Raw genomic sequence first — 12834 nt, 5'->3', positions numbered from 1 at the left:
CCACAATCTGCAGGAATTCAGAGTGGGTTGGGCTATCTCTCCTCATGCTGAGCCGCTCACTGTCCCCTCTGAAGGCCACACTTCGAGTTTCACCCCTACCTCACCCTGGCTTGCTTGCCACTTACCCTGACCCTCGCACAAGGCGGCCTGGCTGGCTCCAAGGAGCAGGGTGCGAGTACAAGCATGTGCGCAGGTGCGAGCACCCGCCATTCGCCCAATCACCAGCACTCTCTAGTGGCCATATTGATGGATAAACTAAAAGAAATAGGGTAGCTATGTTGACTAGTCTGATAAAGAAAAGAGGTTTTAGCACTTTTTTTGCTATTTTTCCCAATAAAGCAATATGTTGGCTACTTTCTCTGTCCACTCCAGGGGAATCCACAAACCCTGTGCACATTTCAAATCCCCAGCATGTTGGGGAAAAAAGAACGCACATTTGGCGTGGATACCTTATGTGGAATAAAGTTATGGAGATCTAAGCACGAACTACTCCAAAAATGTCAAAATTGGACTTAGAATTCTAGGGGAAAGCCCTAGCAGCGAAGGGGTTAATGTTACAAAGCTGTGCCACAAAAACTAAACTAACAGCTGTGATGCTGTTTTTTTTTGTTGATCTTCTTTCATATCAATGTTATACTTGTATTTCTGCGTTTGTATTGATAAAACTGCAAGTGCCAGAGTGCAAAGAAAGAAAAGAAGGAGATGAACTAGGCACATCTGAAGAATAATACTTGCAAACACTACAAAGGTCAGTGGATTCTAAGCCTTAGGGAGGCATAAACAGTTGTTTGCTAAGATGGGTGGAGGTTAGCGGGAATGGCTTGAATCCACAGGTGATGCAAATATCCGGGCACATTATGCATTAACGTCTCCTGACGTTGAGGGTGTGATGCTTCACTTGGGGCTTCTCTGTAAGAGCTCGTTGTTTGCAGACACCCTGGGTCAATAGGTTCATCTGCAGTGACACAGGGCCTGGGTGCACACAAAGCACAGGGCGGGGGAAGGAAACACAAGGCTGGGCACTGATACCTGGAGACAATCAGCTCCTTTAGATGCAAATGTACCACAGCCTGAGACCATCATGTGTCCCAGATCCATGTGGAAGGAGCTCATGCAGTCCAGGTGTTTGTCTTGCATTCTGGGATTTGTAGTCCTGATTATAAATTCAGAACTGTAAGTCCCAGAATGCAATGAAAAATACCTGGATGGGGTGAGCTGTTCACACGTGAACCTGTGGGAGTTGGACGCTCTTTACACTCGGTGTAAAACAATCTTTAGATCATCAGGTGAGGGAAAGAGATGGTGGAGGGGTTCTGGGGGGCGGCTGGGGCGAGGAGGGACTGGGGCAAGTCACCTCCGATCTTACCCCCTCTCCTGGTCACAGTTCTTGGGCTCAACTTCTCCCCAAAGTCCATTAATAACAGGTTTTTCCTGCCCCTGGGGTGGCATAAAAAGGCTTTTAATAGTGGCCAGTGTGGCCCTGATAAAGGCTGCCCCCTGACACCCCCTGCCCCCATCCCTGGCACACATTATGCACCAGTTTGTGAAACTTTTGCCCAGGGCTCCAGTGTGCCACTGACAGGGTACAGCTTTAGCACCAATTCTACCCAGAATCCTCTAGCGCCCACGGCCACCACATGTACAACAGAGCGGCCTCCTTCTCATTGGTGGAAGACTTTCTTGGCGCTACACCGACGCCCACCCTGTAGTGCGCCCTATAAGAGTGAAAGTGCAAACCCTGTGCTCTGGGGATTCGAGGCTCGTGTTCCCTTACAGAGATCAGGTGTGCTCCTGGCTAGGGGGCACCCCCCAGATGCACACAGGGCTTAGGGCCCCCCTCTACAGGCACACAGAGGCCCCCTCTACAGGCACAATCAGGGCACCCTCTATAGGCACCCACAAGGCCTCCCTCTACAGGCACAGCGAGGCCCCCATCTACAGGCACAATCAGGGCCCCCCTCTACAGGCACAATCAGGGCACCCTTTATAGGCACCCACAAGGCCTCCCTCTACAGGCACAGCGAGGCCCCCATCTACAGGCACAATCAGGGCCCCCCTCTACAGGCACAATCAGGGCACCCTCTACAGGCGCACACAGGGCTCAGGAGCACACAGGGCTCCCTCCACAGGCGCACACAGGGCTCAGGAGCACACAGGGCTCCCTCCACAGGCGCACACAGGGCTCTGACACACACAGGGCTCCCTCCACAGGCGCACACAGGGCTCTGACACACACAGGGCTCCCTCCACAGGCGCACACAGCCGGCTCTGACACACACAGGGCTCCCTCCACAGGCGCACACAAGGCTCTGACACAGACAGGGCTCCCTCTACAGGCGCACACAGGGCTCAGGTACTTACAGGGCTCCGTCTACAGGTACGCACAGGGCTCTGTCTCAGGCATATACAGGGCGCTCAGGGCTCCCTCCACAGGCGCACACAGGCTCAAGTAAACACAGGTCTCCCTCTACAGGCACGCACATGCCCCCTTTATAGGCGCACACAGGGCTCCCTCCACAGGCACAGGGCTACGTCTACAGGCACATACAGGGCAGTGAAGGCTCCCTCCACAGGCACACGCAGGGCTCAGGTGCACACAGGGCTCCTGCCAGACGCACACACAGGGAGTGGAGGAGCCCTGTGTCTTGGGAGGAGTTGGAAGCGCCAGGACTTGCTTGTAATTAGGACGGTGTGAGCTCGAGATATAAAAATGAGCCGGGATTGCGGATCGACAATCATTAACCACGGCGGAGGGGACGAAGAGACGTGGATTCTGAGCCCGACTTCTCCCAGGCAGCGGGGAGAGGGCAGCTGCACCCCCGGGATGGAGAGGGACCCCGAGAAGCACCGCCATGCCTTGCTCAACCAAGGGGAGGAGAACGAGATGGTAAGAGCGGAGTCTAGGCGCTGTGTCACCCTCTCTGCCGGAGTCTAGGCGCTGTGTCACCCTCTCTGCCTCTCTTGGCGCCAGAGTCTAGGCGCTGTGCCACCCTCTCTGCCTCTCTTGGCGCCGGAGTCTAGGCGCTGTTTCACCCTCTCTGCCTCTCTTGGCGCTGGAGTCTAGGCGCTGTGTCACCCTCTCTGCCTCTCTTGGCGCCGGAGTCTAGGCGCTGTGTCACTCTCTCTGCCTCTCTTGGCGCTAGAACATTCTTCAGGCGCTGCACCTGTCCTCAGATGCCCCGGGACGGCTCTGCTAGGGGGGCGCCCACTGTTACAGTTCATTTTCATTGATGGGATTCTGTGCGCCCCCCCCCTCCATCACGAGCCGAGTCCCAGGGTAAGCAAAATGCTAAAGTTATTTGCATGTAGCGCTTGAAAGTTTAAATTCAGCGTATTTCTGAGCGCTGCTGTTAAGGGCTTTGAAAGAGGCACAGGGAAAAATAATGATTTGCCCAGGATCACACAATTTTAGCGAAGTGTTGATTATCTTAAAAAACCAAAATGCCCTCCCTAAATATTACTTTAATTTGGGATGATGTTCACAAGAGTGGGCTTGCATTTAGGCAACGTTCCCAATAATGTCATTTAGAAACAAAAATGGTTACCCCCCTCGCCCCCAAGGGAATCATTTTACGTCTTTGAATGAACTCTAAGGGTACCAAATGACGCCGTGTCACCAGGATCCCTGTATTCCAGTCCCGTGTTCCACTTAGAAATGCTTTCAGACGTTGTAGTTCAATTGTTTCATTTGAAATAAATACGACTACCGTTCCAAGAATGCACCGATTGTTATTCAAAACCCAGCACTGCAAAATTATGTTTTATGGTGTATCGGAGTCAGCTGGTAACCTTAACAAAGTTGTTTTCAGGGTGCCATTCCCGAAAAACAAGATTCATCTTTTGAGCAATTTATTTAAATGACGGTGGGCTGAAGAATTATTTACATGGATGTCTGAGATTCTATTTTTAGACGGTGCCTGCTTCAGGGCTGTGCGACCGGTGTTGCCGCAGCCATTTCTAAGTTTGGGGAGAGGGGTGTTTTGAAATAACCTATGGGTTTAAAATCACCTGCTGCAGAGTTCCTTGTGTGTCCAGCAGCTTTAAGGCAACAATTAAAATGTCAGGATAACTCTGGTGATCAATGCTCCTGCTGGAGAGAGATCGGGGTTTTGTCTCATCCTAAAGTAGAACAGAGGGTTAATGTGCCTGCTGCAAAGAGCGCGCACCGCGCAGATCACTGAACCGTGTTTTAGGAGGATACGTCAATGCGTTGCTGATTTTGTTTATTTACTAATAGTTTTGTAGAGTGAGTGATTGATTACCCAAGAGTGTCCTGGCGCTGATAAACTAATACACTCTGACCACCAACTCAGTCAGTCTAGTCCATGCCTGGGCTCCGAGTGTAACTCAAGCATCAGTCTAGTCCACGCCTGGGCTTCAAGTGTTACTCAGGCGTCAGTCAAGTCCTCGCCTGGGCTCCGAGTGTAACTCAGGATTCAGTCTAGTCCACGCCTGGGCTTCAAGTGTAACTCAAGCATCAGTCTAGTCCACGCCTGGGCTCTGAGTGTAACTCAAGCATCAGTCTTGTCCACGCCTGGGCTTCAAGTGTAACTCGGGCGTCAGTCAAGTCCTCGCCTGGGCTCCGAGTGTAACTCAGGCTTCAGTCTAGTCCACGCCTGGGCTTCAAGTGTAACTCAAGCATCAGTCTAGTCCATGCCTGGGCTTCAAGTGTAACTCGGGCGTCAGTCTATTCCTCGCCTGGACTCCGAGTGTAACTTGGGCATCAGACTAGTCCTCGCCTGGGCTCTGAGAGTCACTCAGGTGTCAGTCTAGTCCACGCCTGGGCTTCAAGTGTAACTCGGGCGTCAGTCTATTCCTCGCCTGGGCTTCGAGTGTAACTCAAGCATCAGTCTAGTCCACGCCTGGGCTTCAAGTGTAACTCAAGCATCAGTCTAGTCCACGCCTGGGCTTCAAGTGTAACTCGGGCGTCAGTCTATTCCTCGCCTGGGCTCCGAGTGTAACTCGGGCGTCAGTCTATTCCTCGCCTGGGCTCTGAGTGTAACTTGGGCATCAGTCTAGTCCTCGCCTGGGCTCTGAGAGTCACTCAAGCATCAGTCTAGTCCACGCCTGGGCTTCAAGTGTTACTCGGGCGTCAGTCAAGTCCTAGCCTGGGCTCCGAGTGTAACTCAAGCATCAGTCTAGTCCACGCCTGGGCTTCAAGTGTAACTCAGGCGTCAGTCTAGTCCACGTCTGGGCTTCAAGTGTAACTCAAGCATCAGTCTAGTCCACGCCTGGGCTTCAAGTGTAACTCAGGCGTCAGTCTAGTCCACGTCTGGGCTCCGAGTGTAACTCAAGCATCAGTCTAGTCCACGCCTGGGCTTCAAGTGTAACTCAGGCGTCAGTCTAGTCCACGTCTGGGCTCCGAGTGTAACTCAAGCATCAGTCTAGTCCACGCCTGGGCTCCGAGTGTTACTCAAGCATCAGTCTAGTCCACGCCTGGGCTCCAAGTGTAACTCAGGCGTCAGTCTATTCCTCGCCTGGGCTCCGAGTGTAACTCAAGCATCAGTCTAGTCCACGCCTGGGCTCCAAGTGTAACTCAGGCGTCAGTCTATTCCTCGCCTGGGCTCTGAGTGTAACTCAAGCATCAGTCTAGTCCACACCTGGGCTTCAAGTGTAACTCGGGCGTCAGTCTATTCCTCGCCTGGGCTCTGAGTGTAACTCAAGCATCAGTCTAGTCCACGCCTGGGCTTCAAGTGTAACTCGGGCGTCAGCCTCGCCTGGGCTCTGAGTGTAACTTGGGCATCAGTCTAGTCCTCGCCTGGGCTCTGAGAGTCACTCAGGTGTCAGTCTAGTCCACGCCTGGGATCCAAGTGTAACTCTGGCAACTAGTTTTTTTTTTTTTAAATGCATCCCATTTTCCTTTAAGGAAAACAGGCCGTTTTTAAGAAAAAAATATGCTTTATTTAAAAGTACTCCCAGACATGGAGGTCTGCTGAGCCCAGCAGGCCACCATCCCTGCCAGGGCCATCCATTCCCAATGCAGTCGCAAATTGCGAGTGCCTCATGAATATTGATGAGGCATGCAATTTGCAGCCCCATTGGGAATCGCAAACAGTGTCTCAGACACTGTTGTACATGGCATTTTGCGACTCAAAAATCGCGATTCGCAATCAAGCGCAATTTGCGAGTCGCAAATTGTCATGGTGGTACATCTGTGCCTAAGTTGGTTGTATTTCAGGCCAATAGCGAACAGTCTTTACAATAAAATAGCGCAGGAAACGGTATCGAAGGCGACTGACAAGTCGAGGAGGACAAGTGCCCACAAGTTCCCGGCGTCCAAGATTATGTGTATGTCATATGTAGCCACTGTAAGTGCGGTTTCAGGGCTGAAGCAGAGCCTAAATCCAGGCTGCTGATTGTTAAACACAGTTGTTTCCTCACTGTAAGAGGTCAGTGTGCATTTATTCAGCTTTCCAGGATTTTTGCGAAGAGCGGAAGGAGAGAAATGGGTCAGGGAATAGAAGAAATACCTTTTCAAAAGTTGAGTAAATAATGCTGATTTACGAAATGCAGGTACCACCGCTCTCTCCAGGGAGTTGTTGTGCATCATAGTAAGTCAAGGAGAGAGGAGGCCAGCAATTTTGAAATCCTAATAGGACCAGGGCGGGAGCAGAGCCGGACCTGATTGTGAAGCTTTTAGATACCCCTTCCTCCTCCTCAGTAACACATCTATAGTCTAAAGTGAAGAGAATCTTGATCCAATCTTTCTGCGTATTCCACTATTGGGGTAAATGAAGATAAGAAAGTAGAAATCTTATTCTGAGAGAAATCTGCCAGTTCTGAGCAAAGCATTTGCGTTGGTTGGCTTTAGGTAAATGATTCGTACATTTTACCAAAGAGTTATAGATTGCAAAAAGTTCTCTAGTGGGATTCTTTGCCTACAGAATTTTGTTATGATAGTAGCTACACCTAGAAGCTTTCCTAGCCCTTTATATATTCTGCGCTCTGATTTAGAAGTCTCTCTCCCTGCTTCTGCATAATCTTGTCTCTAAACCCTCTCTAGCCTTTTTAATTTCTTTTTTACATCAGTCAAAGCTTGACTATACCAGGATATGTTTTAAATCCTGAGTTTGTGCTTCTCCAGACCTAACACTCATATATATATATTGCCTGCCAGTGTGAATACCTTGAGTTTCCTATACCTTGGAATTATCATTGTCTAATGTAACATTTCCTACAGACTGATTTACACATGTATGATTCACTCTCTTTGTACAATGTGTGTGTGATGTAAAGTGCCCTGACACCCTACAGTGGCATGAGTAGCGCTATAAAACAGATGAAATGTATGTGAAGGGGCTATGGAGAGATGAGGGGCTCTGCTGGAGGGGGGTAGTGAGTATCCATTGAGAAGGGGGTTGTTGGTGGCACCAAAAATATTGTCGCACCAGGCGCCACCAGCTCTGAAGCGGCCCTGGCTTTAGTCCAATTTTTTCAGCTGACATGAACAAAAGAAACTCTCCCAGAATGCACCAGATTGTTACCGAAAACCCATCACTGCAAAATACTAGCGCGTCACGGTGACATGGTGTCACCTGGTAACCACAACATTGTTTTCAGGGTGTCTTTCCCTTGGAGTTCAACCACAGCGCGCTGCAGAATCCCTTACTCAGGTGTCTTATTAGAGATTCAATTTTTTACATCTAATTATGATATGTTAATTTGCTACATTTATAATATGTAAATGAGCAGGCTGAAGCGAGGCACGAGGAACAGAACTAGGATACATACCGAATAGGTCCATGGACTAAAACAGATTACAAAAACAACCCACAACTATACTACATACATAGACACGAACCCTCAGGGTACCGGAGGAGCTGGTCACCGCGTTATTTCAGGACTTGATAGGGAAAGAGAAGCAAGAGATGCACAACAGCCCCATTTCAGCTCAGCTGGTAGCCTGAGATAGGGATACCAGGCCTGGGGTTACCGTTTGTAGCTCGTATTCCTCACCCCAATTTCCAGCTATTCAGAGAATACAGGGTTCAATTCCACATGTGCGACCTGGATCCAGGCTTTTTACACACCACACATTTCCCTCCTACACCATCAGGCAGAAAATGTTTTCAGAAACACTTTTGAGAAGATTCACAATTAATTGCATGCAAAGAAAGTACTGCTTAGTTACTACAAAATGCAATTTACAAAACTATGGTGTAAACCTCCATCTCCCCATCTTTTCTATGGTGAGACCTTCACACGTGTAAGTTTATTATTTAGTAGTAAATGTGGAAGGGACCAGGGGGAGTGGCTGGAAAAAAGAGTATACTTAATTCTCAAAGGGAGGAATCTAGGGAGGAGTAAGGAGTGGGTTAGGGAAGGTTGGAGAGGAGTTTAGGGGGAGACATGCACCCACCCACACACCAAAGAGTAAGCATACTGCTTTTCACAAACTCTACTTGTGGAGTTACAACAGCCAGACGGACCCAAATAGTGGTGAATGTATTCCAGCTCAGCCCTGAAGTAATTCAGCACCACATAGGGCCAACCCCTGGTACTACAACATCTTTCATGGAAAATAATGGTGATAGGGACCTAACACAAAATCCCATGGAGAACAATGTTAAATTATTTAAAGTAGTTAAACATAAAATATATGTAATTTACTGTTAGCAAAATTCAGCTACAAATAAAACATTATTACTTTATTGTAATGACCACTCTTGAATGAAAAAATTAAAGTACCATTTATTTCTATAATTATGTTCCTTTTAATTAATTCTATACATCACTTTTAATACTTAACACTTAACAAATATATAGTTTATTTTAGGTGATATTCTTTTTATTTAAACTTCACAAAATAGTTTCAACTTAACATATACAAAACATGTAATTTAATTTGCTAATAAGGTTGTGGTATTTTGTATTCCTTCTACATTTAAAATGCATAGCAGAAATTATTTTACAATAATATTTAACATAAAAATATTTTTTGTAATTATTTTCAAGTTCAATCTACTCTTTAAATTTTCTCTGTACTTTACCATGGGCAGAGCTCCACCACTGGGGTAAAGTATCTGAAAAATATAAAAAGTTTGCAAACATCAATTGCAAAAGTTCTGTTATGGTAAATATTAATGTAAATTGCTAAGAGGAGAACTCAGTCCACAATGGTACCCCCTAGCTTACGGTTCCCGTAATCTCTTCCCCTGTAGACCTTTGTATGATGTGACAACACATGTTTTTTTACCACACATACCTTTACCATGCATCTTTTACATTGCATACATTTACCACACATCTACCTTTGCAACGAAAAAAGTATAAATAAGGGAAGTTAAAATATATATATATATATATATATATATATATATATATATATATATATATATATATATATATATATATATATATATGTATTCAACAAACATCCCAGTTGAAGACACACTCGAAGGGCAGATGAATTTCACTGTATCTTCAATAAAAGGTAACCAGCATTTTCTTTTAGATGTATATTTTGCCTAACACGTTTTAAGTGCAGCAGCTCCTTGACCACAGGCTTCATGATACTCCACAGATATATATATATATATTATGCTGGCGATTGCGAGAAAATAAACCACCTTTGAAGTTACTATCTTGCGCTGTGGAGTGGTCTGTACCTGTGGGTTCCGTTGGTTGTTACGGAAATCTTTTCCTTTTGGCAGAAAACGGAGCAGGACTGTGAAGCGTATATATATATATATATATATATATATATATATATATATATATATAATTATGTGTATTACCTACCGGCAGTTGCCAGTAGGTAGTTATAGTTCGGACTAAAGTTTCCATAGGAGAAGCATTTATTGTTTCGCCAATAACTTTGGCACGGCCTGACAAATCTCCATACATTTTTCACAAAATGTCCCCGTTTTAGTTGAGCTCCTGTGTTGAATCTTTCGGGGAGATCCGTCATGCGGGGGCTGAGAAACAAGGGGGGTCTCAAAACACAGTTTTCCCATGTTAAGTCTAAGGGGATGTAAACATTTTTAACACAACTACTTTCCGAACTGCGGAACAGAATTACACTAAATTTAGCATAAAACTAGATGTTGGTCCGGAAGGTATGCTTTTTGTGATTGGGTGTAAATCCATTTAGAAGTCTTTGAGATATCTAACTTAAAAAAATATAACTATCTGGGGATGCCAGTCCTTGCAGTGGACTCATGGATCCTACCAAAATTTGATTGACCTGCCATCACTTCATCCATGAAGTGTTGGCAGCCATCTTGGGACTCAGCTACGCTGAGCTGTAAAATGACAAACTCCCGTTACAACTCCAGGCACAGAATTTCACTCTTGGATTGGTAAAATACCTTCCAAGCCAACCTGGAACGAATAAAAACAACCCCTGACATGCGTTCTGCTATCATTATAGCTCCTCATAGAGGTTTAGCTTTGTCCAGATAAAAGGATAAACCCAGTGTAAGTCAAAACAATACCCTTTTAGGCTTACAGTGCTGCATACATTTTGAAACAAGCATTTGCAATGCAATAGGTCTCGCCTTAGGAAAGTTGGAGCTATTGGTATGGTAAATGACAAATTTTTTATTTATGTGTTTTTTTTTAAATAACATAATTAATAGCTTTGTCATTTACAATGCCAATAGTTATAACTTTCACAAATGTGACACCTATAGCATTGGTAATGCAACATGTTTTGTATTTACGTGACTTACATGTGTTGATATTACAAATAAAAATGGCTTTTATTTCTTTTGAATAATTAATACTTAAAAGTGATTCTAATTTATAATGGCAATAGCTTAAACTTTTGTAAATAACTTTTGTGAACATTATGTTTAGTGTATTTTATTGTGACAAAAATCCAAGAACAGAAGTGAAATATTAACATCTTTTTGTGACATTTGTAATAAAGCTTGAAACATTGAGAGAACATATTTGAACCAGTGATGCTGTGGTGGTGCTGAGTGATGCAGTGGTTGCGCTGAGTGATGCAGTGGTTGCGAGTGCACTGACAGCTGGTGGTGTGTGCCTGGCTAATGATGTGGTGGTGTCCCCGAGTGCTGTGGTGGTGTCCCCGAGTGCAGTGGTTGTGTCCCCGAGTGCAGTGGTGGTGCCCCCAAGTGAAGTGGTGGTGCACCTGAGTGGTGTCCCAGAGTGATGTGGTGGTGTCCCAGAGCGATGTGTTGGTGGTGTCCCAGAGTGATGTGTTGGTGGTGTCCCAGAGTGATGTGTTGGTGGTGTCCCAGAGTGATGTGTTGGAGGTGTCCCAGAGTGATGTGTTGGAGGTGTCCCAGAGTGATGTGTTGGAGGTGTCCCAGAGTGATGTGTTGGAGGTGTCCCAGAGTGATGTGTTGGAGGTGTCCCAGTGTGATGTGTTGGAGGTGTCCCAGTGTGATGTGTTGGAGGTGTCCCAGTGTGATGTGTTGGAGGTGTCCCAGAGTGATGTGTTGGAGGTGTCCCAGAGTGATGTGTTGGCGGTGTCCCAGAGTGATGTGTTGGCGGTGTCCCAGAGTGATGTGTTGGTGGTGCCCCAGAGTGATGTGTTGGAGGTGTCCCAGAGTGATGTGTTGGAGGTGTCCCAGAGTGATGTGTTGGAGGTGTCCCAGAGTGATGTGTTGGAGGTGTCCCAGTGTGATGTGTTGGAGGTGTCCCAGAGTGATGTGTTGGAGGTGTCCCAGAGTGATGTGTTGGAGGTGTCCCAGAGTGATGTGTTGGCGGTGTCCCAGAGTGATGTGTTGGCGGTGTCCCAGAGTGATGTGTTGGTGGTGCCCCAGAGTGATGTGTTGGTGGTGCCCCAGAGTGATGTGTTGGTGGTGCCCCAGAGTGATGTGTTGGTGGTGTTCCAGAGTGATGTGTTTGTGGTGTCCCAGCGTGATGTGGTGGTGGTGTCCCAGCGTGATGTGGTGGTGCCCCTGAGTGATGTGGTAGTGTCCCTGAGTTATGTGGTAGTGTCCCTGAGTGATGTGGTGGTGCCCCTGAGTGATGTGGTAATGTCCCTGAGTTATGTGGTAGTGTCCCTGAGTGATGTGGTAGTGTCCCTGAGTGATGTGGTTGTGTCCCTGAGTTATGTGGTTGTGTCCCTGAGTTATGTGGTAATGTCCCTGAGTGATGTGGTGGTGCCCCTGAGTGATGTGGTGGTGCCCCTGAGTGATGTGGTGGTGTCCCTGAGTGATGTGGTAATGTCCCTGAGTGATGTGGTAATGTCCCTGAGTGATGTGGTGGTGTCCCTGAGTTATGTGGTAATGTCCCTGAGTTATGTGGTAATGTCCCTGAGTGATGTGGTGGTGTGCCTGAGTGATGTGGTGGTGTGGCCGAGTGATGTGGTGGTGTGGCCGAGTGATGTGGTGGTGTCCCAGAGTGATGTGGTGGTGTTTCAGAGTGATGTGGTGGTGCCCCAGAGTGATGTGGTGGTGCCCCAGAGTGATGTGGTGGTGCCCCTGAGTGATGTGGTGGTATCCCTGAGTGATGTGGTGGTATCCCGGAGTGATGTGGTGGTATCCCGGAGTGATGTGGTGGTATCCCGGAGTGATGTGGTGGTATCCCCGAGTGATGTGGCGGTGTCCCCGAGTGATGTGGCGGTGTCCCAGAGTGATGTGGCGGTGTCCCAGAGTGATGTGGCGGTGTCCCAGAGTGATGTGGCGGTGTCCCAGAGTGATGTGGCGGTGTCCCAGAGTGATGTGTTGGTGTCCCCGAGTGATGTGGTGGCGCCCCCAAGTGATGTGGTGGTGCCCCCGAGTGAAGTGAATATATATGAGTGTTTAATAGTCTGTGTATGTGGATGTCAATGCATGCCACGGCCTGCTAGTGCGTGTATACCCGCACGTTAGAAGGGGACTATACACGGATGGCTAATTGTACAGCCCTGGGCGTGTG

General features: G+C 47.4%; 1 protein-coding gene across 2 annotated transcripts in view; it reads left to right on the top strand.

The window, feature by feature from the left end:
- The first annotated feature begins 2314 nt into the window (after positions 1 to 2314).
- Positions 2315 to 12834, top strand: part of LOC147684244 (putative cation-transporting ATPase 13A4) — a 330830-nt gene continuing 320310 nt past the window's right edge. The window contains exon 1 of one of the 2 annotated variants that reach the window (XM_086944643.1): positions 2315 to 2887. In XM_086944643.1, the coding sequence (XP_086800769.1) occupies positions 2711 to 2887 (177 nt within the window). In that variant the 5' untranslated portion in view covers positions 2315 to 2710. The remainder of the gene's footprint in view (positions 2888 to 12834) is intronic. The other variant, XM_086944642.1, reaches the window with a different exon arrangement.

Source organism: Lissotriton vulgaris, chromosome 11 (assembly GCF_964263255.1).
Source record: "Lissotriton vulgaris chromosome 11, aLisVul1.2, whole genome shotgun sequence".
Lineage (NCBI taxonomy): Eukaryota > Metazoa > Chordata > Amphibia > Caudata > Salamandridae > Lissotriton > Lissotriton vulgaris.
The sequence above is the reverse complement of the archived record's forward strand: the minus strand, read 5'-3'. Positions and strand labels throughout refer to the sequence as shown.